The following is a 23,517-nucleotide window of genomic DNA, read 5'->3' as shown; positions in this document are numbered from 1 at the left end:
GGAAAAAGCAAAGAAAAAAAAACCTGAGCCTAATCAGTGCTGGGGGGGGAGGAGAAATTGGATTTATACCCCGCCCTTCACTACCCCAAAGAGTCTCAGAGTGGCTTACAATCCCTTTCCCTTCCCCTCCCCACTACAGACACCCTGTGAGGTAGCCGGGGCTGAGAGAGCTCTTTTGAGGACTGCCCTTGAGAGAACAGCTCTAACTTGGGACTGACCCAAGGTCACACTAGTGGCTGCATATAGAGGAGTGGGGGATCAAACCTGGTTCTCCCAGATTATAGTCCGCACTCTTAACCACTAAACCAAACTGCACGAATTATAAACTGTGGGGGGTTTTAACTTTACAGGAATGACCTACTTAGCACCGATGTTAACAGGAGCCTCAGACAGCCCTCTATTAAAACCGGGGGGGGGGAGTATAAAGGAGGGAGTATAAAAAGATTCAGTGATCACAGTACATAATCTGGGGTCTCCACCCCTGCATTCCTTTGCCTACTGGCACCACTAATTCACTGCATGATCTTGCAGAAGTCCCAGAGGTCTAAAATTTGCTCCCGTGATTTTGCATTCCGTAACACTGAAGCATCCCACTGGAGTAGCCAAATATCCAAAGAAGCTACCCTCAAAACAGAAATAAGATATCAGTTGAAATTTAGGCCCAGAGAGGGGGGGGACAAAGGCACCCCTCATCCTCAAGGCGGTGTCAGGGTTCGATAGTCAGATCACACCACACAGCGCTTCATAAGAAGTATTCTGTTTATTGGTGTTTCACAACTATGACACGTGAACTTCTTTTGTCAGGAATGGCCCAAAACAGCAGGGCACCCAGAGTTATAGTAGTTTCAAAACACCCCCCATTACAAGCAGAAGCCAATAAGCATTGTGTGCGCGTGGGGGAGAAAAGAGAGTGGGCGAAATAGGAGCCGTTTGTTCCCAGCAGGTCAGGAGTAGCTGGAACCCCAAAGTCAGAAAAGCAAAAGCAGATAACAACCCAGACAGGAGACATCATTAGTGTACCAGGCAGAGGAGAGGAGGATCTCCCCCCCTCCCCACATTCCAGGGAATGGCAGTGTTAACTGACAGGCGGCCTCTCTCTTTTCACCTTTGAAACAAGATGTGACAAAGTTCTACCTTCCCTACATGACTGGCTTTATTTACTTTTGTTGGGTATTACAAGTTGAAAACACTCAGTGTATATGGGGTTAAATGTTTGTTTGTGTTGCTCACAGGAAGTCACATGTGTTTCATGTAACCAATGCTGTTTTAGGAGTACAAGCCCGGGAAATTTCTCCCTGATCTAGGAGTTTGATTGGGAGGAAAGTGTCAAAGTGTTTTAGCATTTTATGGCTCCTCTTCCCGTCTTTGTTTGCTGTTCTCAAGAAGAAGAAAGAGAAGCCATGACTCTTCTTCTAGTCTTGTCTTTTGTAGTGTAAGGATGTAGCCGATTAGCTCTGTTGTTATTTTCATCCCAGTTACCCTTCCCTATGCTAGAATTTAGTAAAAACTTTATATTTTAATCACACATGGACTCTGAGTCTGAATTATTTTACTCTGGCACTGCTAAGCTATTTTATCTCTGCTAAATACAATTTTTCTCAATCTCACAAACCCAACAACTTTTTTAATGTATTTGTTTATGCCCTGCTTTTTCTCGCCAACGGGAACCCAAAGCAGCTTACGCCCTTTCTCCCCTTCTCCCATTTTATTCTCACAACAACCCTGTGAGGTAGGTTAGGCTGAGAGTGTGTGATTAGCCCAAGGTCACCCAGCCGGCTTCCATGGCAGAGTGAGGATTCGAACCTGGGGTCCCCCGGCTCCTAGTCCTACGCTCTAACCACAACACCACACTGGCTTTGCTCAATCAGAGACAAGACAGAGCCCTTGCAATGTCCTTGGGAGCCTTGCTCGAAAGCCGGCCCCGATCCTCTGCTTCACCCAGACCGTGCCTCTCAAGACTGGCATGTGCAAAATCTTCCAAGCCGTGGCACAGCGGAGCAGAGACTGGCTCAGTGAGCATGCCTAATCCTTCCAGAAACGCACATTACGGGATGCTCCGTTGAGTGCAAAGCCCTTATTAAAAGTTAACGAGGCCAAGTTGTTCATTCTCCTGAAGGTCTTCCCCCCCCCCACCTCCCAGCCAGTGTCCTCGAATAAGACACAGAGAGCCGCTTAATGAGATTGCTAACTTCCCCTCTCTGCTTTTCTCTAACATTTTGCCCTCCTTAGCCTCTGATCTCCCAAAAACACTGGTAATAGCTTGTCCAGAAGTTACATCTGACAGCTGACCTCCTTAGTTGAAAGAGTTAACCGGTACCTGGAAAGGTAACTGGAAGAAAATGTTCCCGGCTCCACTGGAATGGCTGGCAAAGGGGGAGAAGCCAGGCCGTCCGATCCCATCCCTTTGTCTACAACTAGTCGCCTGGAGGACCCCTTTAAAAGCCATGTGAGGGGTGTTTTACCAGCCTCCTCTCTCCAAAGTGGACTTCCAGGAGTGCCTATTGCAACAGGCAAAGTTTCCTCCACTCCTCGTGCTTCTGGTTTGGAAAACGAAGACCCACTTGGCAGACCTGACGATGCTAGATTTGGCCCAAGGAAGATGCCAGTTGTTCACCCCTTCTGTACGTTAAAATTCCCTTACCACATCCATGCCCTGACCTGGATGGCCCAGGCTAGTCCAATCTCGTCAGATCTCGGAAGCTGAGCAGGGTCGGCCCTGGTTAGTACTTGGATGGGAGACCACCAAGGAGGTCCAGGGTTGCTGCGCAGAGGCAGGAAGTGGCAGACCACCTCTGGACATCTCTTGCCTCAGGAACCTTACGAGGTCACCACCAATGCTCCCTCTAAGCTGTGGAGTCTTGTGAGCAAAAAGTCTACTTGCTGAGCTACCAGCATTGAAGTTGTGAGGGGGCGATTTGGCGACTGCATAAATTAGTTTCCTCTGGAGCCATCCTTCCTGAGCTAAGACAAAAATGTGAGCTGGAGGCTAAAAATCTGTGAGCTAGCTCACACTTAACTCAGCTTAGAGGGAACACTGGTCACCACTCACCATAAACTGGCTGCCACCTGACAGAACTTTCCACCACCGCTACATTCTTACTACATTCCCAAGGGCCCATAGCCAGGATTTTGTGGCTTGTTGGGCAAATTTTTTTTCTGGTGGGGCTGCCATTATTTGCCATAATGAAGAGGGGGGTAGCACGCCCCCCTCTCCCTCCCCTACTGCAAGCGGGAGGGCCCTTTAAATCTTGCAGGAGGGAGGGAGAGGGGCATGTGCCATCCCCCACTTTTTCTCAAAAGCATTTCAAGAATCCCTTTAAAGGCTTTGGGGGGGGGCTTTAAGAAGCACAGGCCCTTTAAGGAGGGGGGTTGGCCTTTTAAGGAAGGGGGCAAAGCCCCCAATAGCCCCACCGTAGGGATGGGCCAGGTCAGCCCTTTCTTCTACTTGTGCTTCTACTAACTTACTTCTATACTATGAGTATTCCCGGAATGGACACACACCACTGGCCCAGCAGTAATTTCAGGTCTGGTAACATCTGAATCACCACTTCTTACAAGGCCAATTTCAGCCAATGCAACATCCGTGATACTGAACCACCTCCCCCTCTCAATGGATCACAGAGCTCTGGAAACTCTCAGCTCCTTTATCACCTTTTGTCGGGATAACTAGTCTGCTGCCTGTGAACTGTCCATGGTCCTGGAATCCTGCCTCCTGCTCCCCTTTCGCTCTACATCCTGCCTTCCAAACACTCCGCTACCAGCCCGTTCAGTAGGCCGTGGTTAAAAAGAACCCAAGTTCCTGTCTAGAATCAGCCAAGCTGGTGCACGACAGCAGCCACCTGCTAAGACGATCTGCAAGGAGATCATTGATCAGTCCCACGAGTAACAGAGGACAGAATTCTTACATGGGAAAGGCAGGTTTGTACATGGAAGGACGTTCCAAACGACTGTGCTCATGAATGCCTTCTTGGTCACTTGAGTAACGGTAAGGGATGTAGTCGCTGGGTTACAGGAGAATTACAGGTCCCCGTGATTTACTCTACAAATGTCAACTTGGTTCCGCATTAAGGCACCAATGTAGTGCTACCGAACAGGCATTTTATTTCTCCAGGCTGGGGGGGGGGGGGGGGGCAGCAGAAAAAAAAAAACCGACACAAATTCCCACCCAGAGCACAGAAATCCTTATTTTGTAAAGGATCCATCCCCTCTGTCTCCTACCATCCTCCCAGAGAAGCCCCTGCAGTTAGCTGGCTTCCTCTAAATATCATCCTTTTTTCTAGTACCCTTTTACGCAAACTCCTCTATTTCCCTCTCACCAGCCACCTTGGAAAGATTGTAATTTAGACTATTCTGAAGCCCCCTCTGAGCTTTGTCTGCTACAAGTGCTGTCTGATAAAGAAACAGATGGGGGGTCTTGGGCCCTGTTCTCAACAGATGGCTCCTTCAAATATAGCCAGGGGGGGGGGAATCAAAGAAGCCCCTAGCAACCAAGACACAGGTGCCTCAAATGCCAATGTAAAAGAGAGAGCAGTGTATTATTGGTATTTTGCAAGTCCTCACCCAGAAGAAGAAGAAGAGTTGGTTTTAATACCCTGCTCTTCACTACCCGAAGGAGTCTCAGAGCGGCTTACGATCTCCTTCCCTTCCCCTCCCCACAACAGGCACCCTGTGAGGCAGGTGGGGCTGAGAGAGCTCTTTCGAGGGCTGCTCTTGAGAGAACAGCTCTGAGAGAACTGCGGCTTGCCCAAGGTCATCCAGCAGCTGCACGTAGAGGAGTGGGGAATCAAACCCGGTTCTCCCATATTAGAGTCTGCACTCCTTACCACTACACCAACCTGGCTCTAACAGGAAAGACAAAGCTCAGAAAACACAAATGTACATACAGAAATGGTTGCTGTTGGCTTTATGGTCGAGTCCATTCTGGACAATTCACCGCATTGGATGCGCCTGAGAAGAAGACTCCTCCCATGCACCTTGGCAATATGAGTGTGTCACAAACTAAGAGGGGGGGTGCGGGTGCGGTTTTGGCCGGTGGAACCGGGAGCCTGAAACTGGCTTGGACCAGGACACCGTGGTACTTACCGTTGACTGTGAGATGCACCCAGCTGCCGTTGTGAAAAGTGTCATACTGCTGATCCAACATGAGCACTTTGCACTCGTACCAGCCCTGGTCCTCGGAGCGAATCTGCTCGATGCGCAGAGACGCCTTGTCATGAAGGCTGGCGCGGCCTGGAAGAGACAGGAAAAAGGGGCGTCAGTGGAGATCAGAAGGGTGACATGCATTCACCTGGTAGCACTTACCAGTGCAGACCCGATAGAACATGGTTGGCACAAAACGTTCACAGCTATCCTAAGTTCCCCCCAGCCGGGGAAAGGGTGAACACACGAGGCTACCCAATACTGAATCAGAGTCGTGATAGTCTGACCCACAATCAAACAGTCATAAGACTTATAAAGAATGCTGTTTATGTATTGCAATCTAGAGCACTACAACATGACACACAACTCAACAGAAAATCCTTGAACCAAGGTACATAATCAACGTCATCCCCGGATTACATAACAACGTTTCAAAAAATGGATCTTCTTCAGGAGGTATTATAGTGGTGCCAAAGCTCTCGGTTTCATAAATGTTAGACAACAAGTCTTAAGAATATTAAATTCAGATAGGACGCTGATTTCAATTAACATTCAAGCTCAAGATATGCTGCTATGTTTCTACTGGATCCCGGGCGTTGATTATGTACCTTGGATCAAGGATTTTCTATTGAGTTGTGTATCATGTTGTAGTGCTTTAGACTGCAATACATAAACAGCATTCTTTATAAGTCTTATGGCTGTTTGATTGTGGGTCAGACTATCACGACTGTTGGCTTTACACTTGTTTATCTACTGAATCAGACCATTGTCCCATCAAGACCGGCAGCCGCTCTCCGGAGTCTCAGGCCAAGGTCTTTCACATCACCTCTTACCTGATCCTTTAAACTGGAGATGCCAAGGATCGAACCTGGGACCTTCTGCGTGCCAAACTGGTGCTCCACTACTGTGTGACCATTTATGGCTGAAGCCAACCCCTGGACGGAGGAGTCTACCTCAACAGGAATCTACAGTCCCAACTGAATCTTATTTTATTGATTTGTTTATTTAGATTTATGTCCTGCCCTTCCCACAAGTCGGCTCAGGGCAGGTTACGACAATAGATTACAAATGATTAAAAGTAGATATCAAGCAATAAAAACAGTTAAAAGATGGGCACAGCAGCAATTACATATTCAGCAGTCCTAAAACTGGGGGAAATCGGGCCGCGAGCCGGGCTATAAAGATCTTATCAGTAGCAGCCTATCAGTAGCAGAAACAGCAGCAACTGTGGCAAGGAGGCCAATTAATGGACGCCCATCGCCTCACCCAAAGGCCTTCTTCGACTCAGAGATTTAGCCATGCATAGCCCAAATTTAAACACCTGCTGTGTCTTATTACTATTAATAACATTTCATTTATATTGTGCTTTAGAACGTGCAGAGCATTTCAGGTCCAGTCGTTCAATTACTCTCACAACCGCCCCGTAAGCCTGGCCAGCATTATTATACCCGTAAAGGGATGTGTGTACTGCTGCTGGAGCGCCTATCAATTTAAAACCATATGCTCACGATATACCAGCATTGTGGTCCTTAAAGGCTCCCTTTTCCAGATGTTATGCAAATCGTACCATGTACATCTATTCCTCTCCCGTCCGTCCGTCCGTCTGTCCCCCCCCAATTCTGCAAAATGTCTCATTCCATCCTGGACTCCTTTGCACCAGAAATAATGTCTGAATCTAATCTTATTTTGCAATACTGCTTATATTTTCTGCACACACACACAAGCGGCAACTTGTGTATCTGCGCATACGAAGCCGCCTTGTATGCGATCAGACTATTGATCCACGGGGCTCGCTATTGGCTACCCTGACTGGCAGAAGCTCTCCAGCAGAGAAAGCCTTTTTTGCAACGCCTGTTCTCTGGAGATCCTTGAGCGGGAGCTGCCGAGAGCAGAAACTGCAGCCTTCTGCATGCAAACCACGTGCTTCGACTCTGAGTCACAGCCTGGTACCCAATTTCTGCTGAGTAGGAGCTCACAGAAACGGAAGTCAAATTTATGCATCAGGCTGGCTTAATGTGAAGCTCGATGCACATAAATCTCTCCAAAGCAGAACGAACAAAGAATTGCTCAGCCCTTAACTGCTCTAGTAAAGTCTGAATGAATATGTATATACTATGGATAGGAACTGCGCAGGGATTTGGAGGCCCCACTCGATTCGCCAGCTGTTAGCTCCAGATGAGCCAAGTAGGTTTCCCTTCCTCAAAGATGAGTGATAGCAATGTTATCAGAACCAACCTACATTCCTCTCAATCCCAGTAGCTTGTTGGAGATTTTGCTAATGAATAGATTTAGGGCTTTTTGTTTGTGTGTTGGGGCACATTTAAATTAATAGTTTTAGAAAGGGCTGTGTAGGGTCGGTTTTGTGTGGGGCTCCTCTGCAGTCTCATACCTTGGTATAAAGGTAAAAGGTAAAGGTTTCCCTTGCTCGAAAGCCAGTCGAATCCGACTCTAGGGGGCGGCGCTCATCTCCGTTTCAAAGCCGAAGAGCCAGCGCTGTCCGAAGACTTCTCCATGGTTATGTGGCCGGCATGACTAGACGCCAAGGCACACGAAACACTGTTACCTTCCCACCGAAGCAATACCCAGAGGTCATTTCGGGGGGGAATGCGGGGGAACGCAGTTCCCCCGGGTGAGGTACCGGGGGGCGGGGCACATGACGAAGCCCCGCCCCCTGCTTCCAGCTGCCCCGCTTGCGGCCCTCATTCAGTCAGGAGGAGGCAGGAGAAGAGGGAGGGTAAGTTGCTTCCTCCCTGCCTCTCCCCACCCCTGCCTGCCTGGGGCCAGGGAGGGCCTTCGCGGGGCTCCCTCGCACTCCCGCCGGCCTTGCAGGTCCACCGCCGGGCCCCTCATGGGGCTCGGCAGTAGAGGTGCAAGGCCAGCGGTGGCGGCCGGGACCGTTGGGGCGGGGTGTGTGGCCTTATGGCACACTTCCGGTGATGTCAGGGGGTGTGGCATATGCTAATGAGTTATGCTAATGAGTTCCCCTAGCTCTTTTTCTACGAAATGACCCCTGGCAATACCTATTTATCTACTTGCAATTTCTTGCTTTCAAACTGCTAGTCTGGCAGGAGCTGGGGCCAGAGGCAGGAGCTCACTCCGTCATGCGGCACCCGGGTCTCGAACTGCCAAACTACCGGCCTTCCAGTCTGCAGTTCAGCGTCTTAACCTCTGAGCCACCTTGGTATGAGTTCAAATAAATGCATGGAGGACACAGTTATCAATGGCTACTGGCCACGGTAACTAAATGGAACCTCTGTTTTAGGGGCAGGACACCTTTGTAGGGTGATGGAAAGCACCCTCAAGTTGCAGCCAACTTATGGTGACCCCATAGGGTTTCCAAGGCAAGAGGTGTTCAAATGTGGTTTGCCATTGCCTGCCTTTGCATGGCAACCCTGGGATTCCTTGGAGGTCTCCCAACCCTCCACAGCATCCAAGATCGGACAAGATCGAGCTAGCCTGGGCCATCCAGGCCACCTTTAATACCGGGGGGGAAATGACACGGTTTCTCTCGTGCTGTCAATATTTTTTTTCAAAGGCTTTCTAAAATGTGTTCATCTGTGATCTAAAACCAAGGCCAGTCTACTTACCAGACAGGAGTGCCTGGGCCAAGAGTGTATTTTGTTATAGAAACCGACCCTGCGCAAATCAATGAATTCCCCGACGAGAGAAGGCTTCCCGCTCATGTACTGAGGGTTACCAGCCACATAAAAATAATGCCATCCACATTTACTCTCAATACACTCAGCATCTGGAGAACCTGGAGTACAGTTTACCTGTTGGAAGCCTCCAAACATTTCAAACATCAAGAGTTTGGGGAACTACACTTCCCAGTATGCACCAGGCATGACATCAAAGAGGAGATGCCCGGAAAGAGAAGGGTGGGAGAATCTGTTTTTCCTTCCTCTCCCCTACTCCTTCCACTTGGCTGTCTGGCTCGTCTACCAGCATCACCACCAGTATAGCAAAAAGAAGACATTTTGGAGGGCTGGAATCTTTGGGAATGCCCACAGTGAATCTGATTACATCATTGGGTGCCGCTCCCCAATGGTTCATGATGCGCTATGCAGCAATTTAACAGTGCACAGCTCAGTTTACCTGGGGCTGATTATGTGATAAGGTTGGAGGAGCTCTCACCCATCTCTACATACGGCACATCTGCACTGCATGCCGCGTTCACTTCCTTTGATCATCGGGTTTTACGGTGCCCTCCACATTCCATGCCGCTTTCGCCTTCTGTGATCATCGGATGATCATCGGATTTTATGGAACCTTCTGCATAGATTTATGGCCGTTCGGGGCTGACTATGCAGTCAGTGTGGCATTGCCCCGAAGTATTTGGATGTGGTTTTGAGCAATGCTCCCTCTAAGCTGTGGAGTCTTGTAAGCAAAAAATTCTACTTTGTGAGCCACTGGCATGAGAGTTGTGAGCGAGCGATCTGGCTGCTGCATCAATTAGTTTGCTCCGGAGCCACCCTTCCTGAGCTAAGACAAAAATGTGTGAGGTGGAGGCTAAAAAAAACTGTGAGCTGGCTCACACCGACTCAGCTCAGAGGGAACACTGGTTTTGAGCCGCACCTTTTCCTCCCGGTTGAGAAAATATGGAGTGAACGCCAGAGGCAGAATCGCCCTTAATCAACCTTCAATCTGGATCAAGGGAATAACAAACTATTCAGAGGTCACTGGAATACAGTGTACCGATGCCAGCTCTGATGGGGAAGGTCCTTTATTAATATGCAAAGGAGTTCCTGCTACAAAAAGAGCCCTGCCTACACTACACGCGAGTTCACCCCTGTAATTATCTCGGGGTAGACTCAGGCCTCTTTTTGTAGCAGGAACTCCTTTGCATATTGGGCCACACACCCCTAATGTAGCCAATCCTCCAAGAGCTTACAGAGCTCTTCTTACAGGAGCTACTGTAAGCTCTTGGAGGACTGGCTACATTAGGGGTGTGTCGCTTAATATGCAAATGAGTACCTGCTTCAAAAAGAGCCCGTATGGCATTTACACCCCACTGAGGTCCCTCCCTTCCCCAAACCCCGCCCTCCTCAGGCTCCACCCCCCAAATCTTTAGGCATTTCCCAACCCAGAGCTGGCAACCCTACTCTTCCCCAAGTCTCGGCCTCTTTTCTCACGTGTCAGGTTGGCAAAGAGAAAGACCTCTTGCAGGCAGTGTTCCCTCTAAGCTGAGTTAGTGTGAGCCAGCTCACCGTTTTTTTTAGCCTCCAGCTCACAGATATTTGCCTTAGCTCAGGAAGGAGGGCTCCAGAGCAAACTAATTTATGCCGTAGCCAAATCCCCTGCTCACAACTTTAATGCCAGTAGCTGACAAAGTAGAATCTTTGCTCACAGGATTCCACAGCTTAGAGGGAGCATTGCTTGCAAGCATTCGGAAATCCTGCCCAGTTAAACGCAAGGAGCTGCCAGCATCTACCAAACATTTTGGCGTTCATTTCTGTCCAGAGACAGCCCTGGATTCAAGACACACACACACACACACCTGGGGCCACACGGGAACTCGGAACAACGACTAGGCAAGATGATCCCCCGCCCCTCGCTACGCCAGATCTCGTTTCCGTCTCCCCGGCTCTCCCGGAACGCAGATGTCCAGAGAGGTTGAGCACATGAGCGTGAGCGAGTGACAGCCCCTTCCCCTGCTGAGGATGCTGGAGCACAGTCCCCAAAAGCGTCGCTCGGGGCTCTGAGCTACTGCGGGGGAAGCAACAGCAGCGTGGGCTGCAGCAGCGGCCACCCTCCTTTCCGCTGCTTCGGCTTCTCTCGGCCCAGACAGCCCAGCTGGCTTCTCTCTGCTGCCGCTTAATTAAAAGCAACTAGGCAGAAAGAAGGGAATTTTAAAAAAGAAAAGAAAAGAGGGAATGAGCGAGCTTCCGGGGGGAGGGAAGCGAGACAGAGAGGGAGGGAGAGATTTGTATACTGATTGTCCAGGGTGCTTCTGCTTGGTATTTTAATTTATATCCTGCTTTTCTCCGACATCTGACAATAGCACTACAGATAAGATTAGAATTTCAACAGCCAGTCCACATGCAAAAGAACCTCCTCAGGAAATAGGAAACCTCCTCAGGAAACAATCCATATACAAAAGAACCTCCTCAGGAAAGCTCCTCCATTAGCATGTTTTCACAGCCTGGGGAGAGCCAGTTTGGTGTAGTGGTTAAGTGCGCGGACTCTAATCTGGGAGAACCAGGTTTGATTCCCCTCTCCTCCACTTGCACCTGGCTGGATGACCTTGGGCAAGCTGTCCTTGAAAAAGAGCAGTTTCTGTCAAGAGCTCTCTCATAAGAACATAAGAACATAAGAGACGCCAATGTTGGATCAGGCCAAAGGCCCATCCAGTCCAACACTCTGTATCACACAGTGGCCAGAAATACCAGGTGCCATCAGGAGGTCCAGCAGTGGGGCCAGGACATTAGAAGCCCTCCCACTGTTGGCCCCCCCAAGCACCAAGAAGACAGAGCATCACTTGCCCCAGAGCCCCTATCTATACCTTGTGGCTAATAGCCACTGATGGACCTCTGCTCCATATGCCTATCTAATTCCCTTTTGAAGCAGTCCATGCTTGTAGCCGCCAGCACTTCCTGTGGCAGTGGCACTACCTCACACGGTGTCTGCTGTTGGGAGGGGAAGGGAAAGGAGTCTGTAAGCCGCTCTGAGACACCTTTGGGTAGTGAAGGGCGGGGTATAAATCCAATATCTTCTTCTTCTTCCCTCCCTTGCACTAGTTGATCGCGGGCCGCATAAGAGCCCTGGGCGGACTGGTTCTGGCCCATGGGCCTTCTGTTTGACACCCCTGCTAACCACTACACCAAACCGGCCCACCAGGAGAAGACAGGGGTAACATTTTTCAGTTTGGGAGAGGTCAATTGAAAGCACCTTCACCATCCTGAACATGTGTTTCTCATGTCCTGGAATGAGCTTGAGGGAGAAAAAACAAGTTTGTGAGTTTGGAGGGAGGGGACCACTGATGGTGATCACCACCGAATGGCTAGTATCTGTGACCTCACCACACTAAGGCTTTTCCAGTATAAGAGCACGACTCGAGTCCAGGAACACCTTCAAGACTAACAAGATTTCTAGGGTATAACCTTTCAAGAGTCAAAGAGTGGACTCTCAAAAGCCTATACCCCGAAAAGCATGTTGGTCTCTAAAGTGCGAAAAAGGTAAAGGTTTCCTCTGCTTGAAAGCGAGTCGAATCCGACTCTAGGGGGCGGTGCTCATCTCCGTTTCCAAGCCGACGAGCCAGCGCTGTTCGAAGACGTTTCCGTGGTCATGTGGCCGGCATGACTAGACGCCAAGGTGCACGGAACGCTGTTACCTTCCCACTATTTATCTACTTGCAATTTCTTGCTTTCGAACTGCTAGGCTGGCAGGAGCTGGAGCCAGAGATGGGAGCTCACTCCATCATGCGGCACTTGGGTCTCGAACTGCCAAAGTACAGACCTTCCAGGCTGCAGTTCAGCGTCTTAACCCAATCCCACTCTTCTACTGCAGATCAACAGGCCTACCAACCTGGAACTATCTTCTCTGGTACGTTCCTCCTCATTCCTTGTGAAAGAAGCTCTGGTCAGTATTCTCCTTTGACCAAACAAAAAAATGGTAAGGAGAAAAAAACAGGATATTTCCCATTGCCACATATACACTAGCTGTATAGTGCTGTTTTTATCCTGCCCTTCCTACAAGAAGGTCAGGGAAGAAGAAGGAGGAGAAGATGGGATTTATACCCCGCCCTTCACTCAGAGTCTCAGAGCGGCTTACAAACTCATTTCCCTTCCCCTCCCCACAACAGACACCCCGTGAGGCAGGCAGGGCTGAGAGAGCTCTTTCCAGAACTGTCCTTGAGAGAACAGCTCTGAGAGAACTATGGCTTGCCCAAGGTCATCCAGCAGGTGCAAGTGGAGGAGTGGGGAATCAAACCCAGTTCTCCCAGATCAGAGTCCACGCACTTAACCACTATACCAAACTAGCTGATGTGGTTCTCTCTTCCCTTTTTTATCCTCGCAGGAACTCTGTGAGGTAGGTTAGGGGGGAGAGAGTGTGACTGCCATAAAACTCACTGGGTGACCTTGGGCCAATGTCGCGATTTGAATTCAGGTCTCCCGGATTCTTGTGTGAGCACTATGTGGACTGCGGAATCCCCTCTCCTAAAGGAGATCTGTCTGGTTACATCCTTGACGCTACTCCACCGGCAAATAAATACTCCTTTGTGTTTTTAGAAGCTTTTGTTGGCAGCTCTAAGGTCACTCTCTGGAAATGCGGTGACATCATCAGCTGTTGCCATGGATTTTTATTGCATTTTACTGTAATTGCACTCTGTTTACCTGGAAGGAAGATGAAGGTGTGTGTGTGTGTGTGTTTTCCACATTAAGAAAAAGAGGGGGCAAATCTTAAACTGACCCAGGAGTTACAGTTATGGGTGGTTATTTTAAAAAACCCTATGGGGGATAACCTTTTTTTTCCCCAGGGGATCATCTTCCATTCAGGGTCAATTTCTTTTCAGGTAAACACAACATTTTATGTTTTCTCATCTCCTTTTGTTAAAGCAGGTACATCACACTGGGCACCTAGGGGCATGGAGTGTGCTTTCTAAATTTCTATAAAAATAAAGGATGCCTCAATGAAATCTTCCAACAGGTCTTCAGCGCCCTCTTATCCCCGGAACATTTCACAATTCTTTGTCAAAGGCTGCGTATAAATGCATATATGCTACTTACTTTTTTTGGCATACACTCATGGGTCATTTCCTAAAGGAGCGCACAGGAGTGGAGCTCCGGCAGTAAGGAGCTCAGGGGGCGGGAACATGCAACAAGCCCCACCCCCTGCTCCCAGCAGCCCTCAGTCGGGCCATGAGGAGCAAGAAGCAGCCAGGTAAGTTGCAGAGGCCCCCCCCCCCGGCCTGCCTTCAGGTACAAGCTCTCCCTCCTCTGTGAGGACAGATCTGCACGTCCCCCCCCACAATAGCTAGCAATCCAAAACAGTCCAGTGGAGCCTGAGTGGTGGGTGTTGCCTTCTGACACACTTCCGGTGATGTCAGGGGGTGTGGCATATGCAAATAAGTTATGCTAATAAGTTATGCTAATGTGCTCCTGCACCTCTTTTTCTACGAAATGACCCCTGCATACACCCCATCCGAAGCGCAGGGGAAGCACAGACATGGAGATCCGGCATTTGACTTGCCTGAGGATCTACATTTATTACGAAGCTGGCACGCATCCTGCTGTGCTCTCGTGACCGCTGCCAAGCATGTTGCCACCACAGCCAACCACGGCGGTATGCAGCGTTTAGGGTGTCAGACCAGGATCAAGGAGAGCCGGGTTCAAATCCGTGCTCCACCATGAAGTTTGCTGGCTGACCCTTTGCCAGGCACACTCTCTGAGCATAATTTTACCTCCCAGGGTTGTCGGGAGGACAGAATTGAGAAATATGGGCACTTTCACACATGCTGAATAATGCAGTTTCGATCCGCTTCCGCGGTGGTTTGCAAGTGGCTCTTGCCCTTTCAGACAGCAAAATCCCGTTGCAAAGAGCACTGAAAGTGGGCTGAATGTGCATTGATTAGTGTGTGTGAGAGTACGCATACATTACATATAGAAATATACATTGCTCCTTGGAGGAAGAGATGGTATACAAATGCGATAGACAGCCCTGACCTGGATAGCCCAGGCAAGCCCTATCTCATCGGCTCTCAGAAGCTAAGCAGGGTCGAGTCTGGCAAGTATTCGGATGGGAGACCTCTTTTAAATACCAAAGGCGGGAGGGGGGGGCCAGCTTTATTCGGCCACCTCTCTAAATATCCTCCAGGTGCCCACTAGAGGTCAGTCACCACAGGTCACCATGACTTCCAGGTGCACCCACACTCATACGCATATGAAAAATACAAAAAAATCCTCCAAAAAAGTGATAGGTAGAGCTTCATCTTGTGTTCCCAACACCCAAGTGGGGGGAGGGGGATTCCCTGCGCCCACATGGCACTCCCCACTGCCACTCAGCTGACTACTGGGGGGGGGGGATGGCACCAAAATGGAGGGGGATGTTAGAAGCATCCCAACATGCTGATGTCACTTCCTGTGAGCCCAGAAGGAAGGTCAGCATGTTGCTGGGGGAACCAGGGTCACTCTAGGATGTGGATAAAACTATACGATTAAACCATAGAGTTTTGCTAAAATACCAGAGCGTTACCAGCAGAGCAGACATAATTCCCGATGCACAAAGTGAGTGATGTTGCAAATGATCACCAAAGCACAAGGAGCCAGCAAGGAGCAGATGCAGCCTCAAACCCTTTGCTGCCCTTCCTTTACTTAGGAAGGGTCCGTGCAGCACTGAACTGTCTTACACCAAGGCAAATGATTGATACGTCTACCTCAGTGGTGTCTCCTCTAACTGGAAACTCCAGTAACTGCAGGTGCAGGATTGGAACTGGGGCCTTCTAGATTCTAATCATGTGCTCTACCCACTGAAAACCATGGCCTCTTTACCTTATAACAACAAAATGCGATAGATTCATAACAGGTTCAGGTCGCCAGCAATGCCTCACCAAATACCAGGGGAGCTTTGAAGGCAGTGCCTAGGTTGGGGAGACTTTGGGGAGGGCTCTACTGGTAGCAGGAGCTCCTTTGCATATTAGGCCACACCCCTCTAGTGTAGCCAATCCTCCAAGAGCTTACAGTAGCCCCAGTAAGAAGAGCTCTGTAAGCTCTTGGAGGATTGGCTACACTAGGGGTGTGTGGCCTAATATGCAAAGGAGCTCCTGCTACCAGTAGAGCCCTCCTAAGTGACTCTCTAGGACTCTTCCCCAATCATGGGGAAATTCCTAGAGTGTCACTATGGATGCCATTTTCTGGCCATTCTTCCTCATGAACCCCAGTTTCTCAAGGGCAGGGAAATTGAGGCCAAGGGCAGGGATTCACCCACTGTGGGCAAACCAACGGCAAACGTAGCGCATGTAGTTCAGAGCCTTCCCAACACTTTCCATCATAAATCTTTTAACTGGAGGTCTTTGGTACACGAATACACAAAGTGTGCATTGTATTACTTAGCTGCACCCCCCCCACCCCTGTCTTCATGGGGATACTTGCAACCAGTGTTCCTTCTAAGCTGAGTTAGTGTGAGCTAGCTCACAGTTTTTCAGCCCCCGGCTCAGACGTTTTTTGCCTTTGCTCAGGAAGGATGGCTCCAAAGCAAACTAATTTCTGCAGCAGCCAAATCACTCGCTCACAACTTGAATGCCAGTAGCTCACAAAGTAGAATTTGTGCTCACAAGACTCTACAGCTTAGAGGGAGCATTGCTTGCAACACAGGCTTAACACTGGTATGACACTTCTTTATCCACAGGGAATCCTGGGAACTATGAGGAGGTGTCAGAAATCTCTGCAGGAGTGTTCCTACCAAACTACAATTCCCAGATTCCTTTGGGGGAACGCCATCTTAGATAAACCAGTACAAAGCCAATCGATGTCCATGAAGCAAATAGGCCCTTTGACAATGCTTCTGGGGGTTTAAAGCTCACCGGCATATCCTGGGTCCACATGTGGTGGGTAGAACCCAAACTTGATGAAGATGGGGATAGGCACTCCAAACTTGAACCACTCCACCACATACGGAGGGGGCTGGCCCGTCAGCGGATGGATCACGTCGCATCCCAGGATCACGCTCTCCCCGGCACGAGCCGTCACAAACTCGGGTTCCTCCCTTAAGCCGTGGGCACCTGGGAAAGGGGGAAAAAAACAAAACCCAAGCATGTGAGAAAAGTCGGCCACTCTGCTTACCGCAAAACTTCTCAGGGCCGATGGAGAACTGGATTATACCGATGGAATTCCAGGTAGCAGCTGTCTTCTATAAGGTTGAGAAATCTCTCCGATAATCAAAACACTTATGGCTTCGGAGGGGGTGTGGGGGACTAATACAGCAAATGGCATTCTTAATTATGACAAAGCATAGTACGGAACTGTATAGGATCCTGCCCCTCAAGCCTGTCCAGGAATGAGAGGGAATCCTATACTTTTACAATACATTAAACAATAACCCAGAGAGATAGGCTACCCTCTCTGGATTTCAGAACAATAAGCTACCAGAACCTCTTTTAACTAGAATCCCCTTCTAGCCTAAGAGCAAGGTTCAGACTCTTAGCTAGGCTCTAGGGCTTAACACATTAGCACCTCATTCCCAGAGATGCACACTTTTTACTCTCCAATAGTAGCGTATGTGGTCAGTGTTTAGGCTACAGGATGTTAGGCTTGGAACTCAGTGACAAAGCGTAGTACGGAACACAAGCTGGCAACTGGCTTTCAACTGCGCTGCATATCTATCGAATATTTGTCAGAGATGCTTTAGGCTGGTCCTGCATTGGGCAGGGGTTGGACTAGATGGTCTGTATGGCCCCCTTCCAACTCTATGATTCCATGACTCTATTTAGCTGAATAAGGGTTGATTGGCCAGCGTCCATGTACACCCTCCATTCAGACCATGGACCCAACGCTGTGCCTTTTGCTAGCACAGAAGGGGCATGCCTTCATGAACACAGCACCAGGTTCAAGCATACTCTCCTTGGGCCCAGTACAAACGTACAACACCCCTCGACGTGCATGAATCATGAAAGGAAAATACCCGTCTCTTTTATTTCTGAATCAGTACTCATCAAGTCATTGCTAGGGTCCTGGATTCAGAGAAACCTCCTCACATTCCTGATGGAGGCCAGCCCCGAACAAGTGTGTGCCCCACAGCATCTCTGACTCTCACTGTCCAGGAAATTGAGCCAGGCTACCAGGAAGAAAAGTGAGGTTATTCAAGGAGCACAAGAAAGCGGTCAGCAACCTTTGTGGAGACAGAAAAAGAAACTGAACCTCTCTCCAAAAGCCTGTGCCAGTTCAGAGCATCTTGTTGCTCCAAACAAGGTACATCCATCTCCACTTGGCAGAGGTGCCATTTGCCCATTTTCAGAGTACGACCCCCTACAAAAGCCCCCTACTTCCCCACCAGTGCTCAGATGACCAGCGGGGCAAAATGTGGGGGTTGCTTTGCATTGATGTCACGTCCAGCAAAACCCCAGACACGATATCACCGATGCTCTAGGAGTTTAATGTCACATCTGGCAAAGCCCCAGACGTAACATCACCGATGCTCTAGAAGTTTAATGTCACATCCGGCAAAACCCCAGACATAACATCACCGATGCTCTAGAAGTTTAATGTCACATCCGGCAAAACCCCAGACATAACATCACCGATGCTCTAGAAGTTTAATGTCACATCCAGCAAAACCCCAGACATAACATCACCGATGCTCTAGGAGTTTAATGATCTCTACAGATACAGAATCAAGTCCGAACTCCCCCTAGAAGTCAAAATGGCTAAACCGAGGCTACTGTATTTTGGTCCCATCAGGAGAAGGGAAGAGTCGCTGGAAAAAGCAATAATGCTGAGAAAAAGAGAAGGCAGCAGGAAAAGAGGAAGACCCAACACGAGATGAATGGACTCAATCAAAGAAGCCACAGCCCCTCCGTTTGCAAGACCTGAGCAAGGCTCTTAACAAGAGGACATTTCAGAGGTCGTTAATTTATAGGGTCGCCGTAAGTTGGAAGCAACCGGATGGCACTTAATGCATGCACGCGCGGCTAGATAGGCAAAAGCCGAAATAGTCACATCCTTTTTTTTTTAGCTAGAAGGGACGCCAACAGGTGGACGACATCCTTTCCCCCACGTCCTGCCCCTAGAGTCTCCCAGGGATTCCAGGCATGTGTCCGACAACCCGACCTCTCAGGTCTGTGCTGCCACCAGCCCAGAAAGGAACTAACCCTTCCTGGCAACTACCCTCCCCCTTCTCTATCTATATATAAGGCTCGAGGAAAGTCTGTTTCAATGTATCTGAAGAAGTGTGCGTGCACTTCTTATACCCAGAATAAAACTTTGTTGGTCTTCAAAGGTGCCACTGGACTCAAATGCCATTGAGGGCAAGGACCAAGTCAAGCCCCGGAAGGCAGCTGTGCCTTCCTCGCTGGGCTGCCCCAGGCAGACGCTTGAGCAGCTTTGCCAGAGAACCAGCCCTGTCAGGGTTGCCAACCTCCTGGAGATCTCCCGGAATGACAGCTGATCTCCAGCCTACAGCTATCCGCTCCCCTAGAGAAAATGGCTGGAAACCGGAAGGTGTTCCCTATGGCATCATACCCTGTTGAGGTCTCCCACGCCCTCTCGAGGCTCCACCTAGGGTTCCCAGCTCTCGCTTGGGGGATTCCTGGAGATTCTGATGGTGGAGTCTGGGGAGGCGGGACCTCAGCAGGGTATAATGCCATTAAGACTACCTTCCAAAACTGACATTTGCTACAGGGGGAACTGATCCCTGTAGCCAATTGTAATTCCAGGAGATCTCCAGCTACCACCAGGAGGCTGGCGACCCTAGCTCCACCCCCTCACCTCCAGGGATTTCCCAAGCAGGAGTTGGCAAGGCTAGACCCTGTAGAGCTTCAAGGTGCATCCAAGGGCTCAGGACGGAAACGGGGCAAAGAGAGGAACAGAGACAGAAAACAGAGGGAGGCGTGCTTGTCCACGGGGCAGAAAAGGCACGGTGTGTGTGAAAGGGGATTGGGGGGCTGCACTCCAGTTGTTCTCGCCACACCAGCAGGCATCCTCGAAAGACTCCCCCCAGGACTTCTCCCCCCCCCAGCCTAGAAGGCAGGCTGCAGCCGCCGCTCCCCTCCCTCTGCCTCTCAGCATCGCTCCAAGGTGACCTTCCCGCAGGGACTCCCCCGCCCCCACCCATCATGTATGCCTGCTCTCGCTCTGGAGCGAGGAGGAGGCGGCGGCAAGAACCATACGGCTCTCTCTCTCTCTCTCTCTCTCTCTCTCTCTCTCTTTCTAGCCTCTCTGCATCGCCTAATAATACCTGCAGGGAATGTCTCTCCTCCCTGCAACGGGGAAGCATCCATTCATAAACCAATTTGCCTTTCCAGCCAATCGGAGGCAAAGGACTCCAAAAATCCCTGGAACTGGGCCTTTGATGGGGAAACCGCTGACGCAGCCCAGCTGCAGTACAAGGAGTTGACAGCATTGTTAAAATAGGAAAGAGATAAATTACTGTCGCTGCTCCACTCAGGGAGAAAGAACCCCTCCATGCTACACACACACACTCATATCATCAGGGCCACACTAGGGTTTCCAATCTCCAGGTGGGGCCTGGAGTGCTCCTGGAATTACGGCTGATCTCCAGACAACAGAGACCCATTTCCCCCAAAGGAAATGGCAGGTTCAGAGGGTGGACGCTAAGGGATCACATCCATGCCGAGCTCCTTCCCTTCCCTTCCCTTCCCTGAGCTCCTTCCCTTCCCTTCCCTGAACTCCACCCTCCCCAGGTAACACCCCCAAATCTCCAGGAATTCCCGAAGCTAGAGTTGGCAACCCTGGCCAAGCCTCCAACATCAAAGCCTGAAATCTGGCTTCTCGAAGTCAGGATCCGAGAGCCAGTTCCACAGCAAAAGTCCACTCTGCAAACTCACAAAGGCAGCAGGATGTCGAAGGCCCGACTGATTGTTCCAAGGACATCCGAGAACCTAAGAAGAATACTGACGGATCAGATCCAGAGATCCATTCCAGCCCCCGAATCCTGTTTTCAAAGCAAACAGCCGGACAATTCCAGGAAGACAACAAGCAGGGGCGGGGGGAGCAACCAAACTTACACTGCTGATTATCCCCCTTCGCAAACGGTATTCACAGATACATTGCTTCTGAAACTGGAGGTTCTGTTTAGCTATTTTGGCTGGTAGCTCCTAAAGAACCTATCCTATACTAGTCTGACTAACCTCCCTTGAAAACAACCCAAGCAAAGTGCTAGCACCACATGCTGTGGCTACAATTTCCAAGTTATTTTGTTATTGGCGGCCAGGGCCAGAGAGAAAGGAGGAGGAGAACAAGAAGGAGGAGGAGAACAAGGAAGAGGAGGAGGGGAAGAGGAAGAAGAGGAGGAGGAGATTGGATTTATGCCCTGCCCTTCACTCAGAGTGGCTTACAAACTCCTTTCCCTTCCCCTCCCCACAACAGACACCCTGTGAGGTAGGTGGGGCTGAGAGAGCTCTGACAGAAACTGCCCTTTCAAGGACAGCTCTTGTCAGAACTATGGCTTGCCCAAGGTCATCCACCAGGTGCAAGTGGAGGAGTGGGGAATCAAACCCGGTTCTCCCGGATTAGAGTCCGCACACTTACCCACTACACCAAGCAAAGCTCACCTGCAAATCAGCCAATCTTCTACTGACCTCTGCAGACAAGTCAGGTCTAAAGCCTGCTGTGCAACCTGCCAAAACCCACCATTCACCTGCCCAGCTGAACTCTGGTTCTAACCTGGACAGAATATGGAGGTCCTGCACTTGCTAGCTCCACCACTGTCCTCACGCCCAGACCAGGGTACCAGCATCTTTGAAGCCACGCCTGGTGACCCTGTCAGCAGCACATGCCTTAACGTTCAGGTGTACTTGTTAAGAGGGAGGGGGAAGAAATGGGAAAAGGTACTACAAGCAGTTTTTGCACAGGGGATGCCATTTCTGAACATGTATTACGAGATGGGACGACCTTGCAATGACACTGAAGTTAAATCCTGCAGATCTGGGGGTGGACTGGAGCCCAGGGAGGACAGGGTTTGAGGATAGGCCTCAGCAGGGTATAATGCTGTAGAGTCATAAGAACATCAGAGAAGCCAATGGTGAATCAGGCCAATTGCCCATCCTGTCCAACACTCTGTCACACAGTGGCCAAAAATACCAGGTGCCATCAGGAGGTCCTGCAGTGGGGCCATGATACAAGAAGCCCTCCCACTGTTGCCATGCCCCCCAAGCACCAAGAATACAGAGCATCACTTGCCCCAGACTGAGAGTTCCTCTCTATACCTTGTGGGTAATAGCCACTGATGGACCTCTGCTCCATCTGTTTATCCAATTCCTTCTTGAAGCCGTCCATGCTTGTAGCCGCCGCCACCTCCTGTGACAGTGAATTCCATGTGTTAATCACTCCTTGGGGGAAGAAGTGCTTCCTTTTATCCGTTCTAACTGGACTGTTCAGCAATTTCACTGAGTGTCCACCCTCCAAAGCTACCTTTTTCCTCCAGGGCAACTGGTCTCCAGGACGGCAACCCCAGCACATTAAACCTGGCTCAAGCTTGCAAAGGAAAGATTGCACCCAGAGCCCTGTCTGCTGCTGTCACTCCCCCTTAGTGCAGACAAGTGATGTTTGACTTTAGTGGTTGCAAAGAAGAATCGGGGAGGGGAGGGGGGGAGCTTAATCCAAGGATTAAAGAGACAAATTTCGGAAAACAGGAGTCGTGAGCTGAATTTAGGAAACTTTTTGAATCAGGTTTGACCTTTGTCTCAGAACCCTGACCCTAGATGTGCAGGGCAATGCTCCCTCTAAGCGGTGGAGTCTTGTGAGCAAAAATTCTACTCTGTGAGCTACTGGCATTAAAGCTGTGAGCGAGCGATTTGGCTGCTGCATGGATTAGTTGGCTCCGGAGCCCTCCTTCCTGAGCGAAGGCAAAAATGTGTGAGCCGGAGGCTAAAAAAACCCTGTGAGCTAGTTCACACTAATTAAGCAAATTCTGGAGCATGACGGAAGACAGGAGGGCCTGGCGTGATGTGGTCCACGGGGTCGCGAAGAGTCGGACTCAACTGTGCGACTGAACAATAACAACAGCTCACACTAACTCAGCTTAGAGGGAACACTGGTGCAGGGTCTGCCCTGCCACAAATTTGGTTCGTCTAAGGCGTAACTGTGCTCTTTTCTCCTGCTAAACGTAAAGGTTCCCTTGCTCGAAAGCCAGTCGAGTCCAACTCAAGGGTTGCGGTGCTCATCTCCGTTTCAAAGCCGAAGAGCCAGTGCTGTCCGAAGACGTTTCCGTGGTCATGTGGCCGGCATGACGAAACACCAAGGCGCACGGAACGCTGCTACCTTCCCACCGAAGTGGTACCTATTTATCTACTGGCAATCTCTTGCTTTCGAACTGCTAGGTTGCTAGGTTTCTCCTGCTACAGACAGACTAACACGGTGATCCATCTTGATCTACCTGCGGGGGTCTGGAGTTACTCAGGGCTGAAAAACAAATGCACTTTTGGGGTGGGAAATCAAAGGGTGGGGGTGGGAGCAAAAACTCTGCACCCCTTTGAAACATCGAGCTTGCCGCCCGGCCCCACGTCTTTATCCCAGTCACATGCAGCTACTTTATCCCGAGTTAGACTGCGGATCCAGTGCATTGTCTGCTCTCTCAATGGCTTTTGAGAGTCCCGGGCAGAGAAGGGTCTTTTCCCCATGCCGGCTACCGCGGCTCCTTTCGCTACCAGAGATGACACCTGGACCCTTTTGCGCAAAGAGTGCACTTTCCTATTGAGCCACAGCCTCA

At 50.0% G+C, this 23,517-nt stretch overlaps 1 protein-coding gene across 1 annotated transcript in view; it reads right to left on the bottom strand.

Annotated features, from left to right (window-relative positions):
* The window catches only part of LOC107118399 (protein turtle homolog B-like), a gene marked incomplete at its 5' end in the record, with an annotated part of 109,212 nt that extends 92,357 nt beyond the window's left edge, over positions 1–16,855 (bottom strand). The window contains 2 exons of the mRNA XM_015420727.1: positions 5,083–5,229; positions 16,658–16,855. Of these exons, the coding sequence (XP_015276213.1) occupies positions 5,083–5,229; positions 16,658–16,855 (345 nt within the window). The remainder of the gene's footprint in view (positions 1–5,082; positions 5,230–16,657) is intronic.
* Between the last annotated feature and the right edge of the window lie 6,662 nt (positions 16,856–23,517).

Source organism: Gekko japonicus, unplaced genomic scaffold (assembly GCF_001447785.1).
Source record: "Gekko japonicus isolate JY-2015 unplaced genomic scaffold, Gekko_japonicus_V1.1 scaffold1438, whole genome shotgun sequence".
Taxonomy (NCBI): domain Eukaryota; kingdom Metazoa; phylum Chordata; class Lepidosauria; order Squamata; family Gekkonidae; genus Gekko; species Gekko japonicus.
Note: the sequence above shows the minus strand (reverse complement) of the source record. Positions and strands in the feature narration are given on the sequence as shown.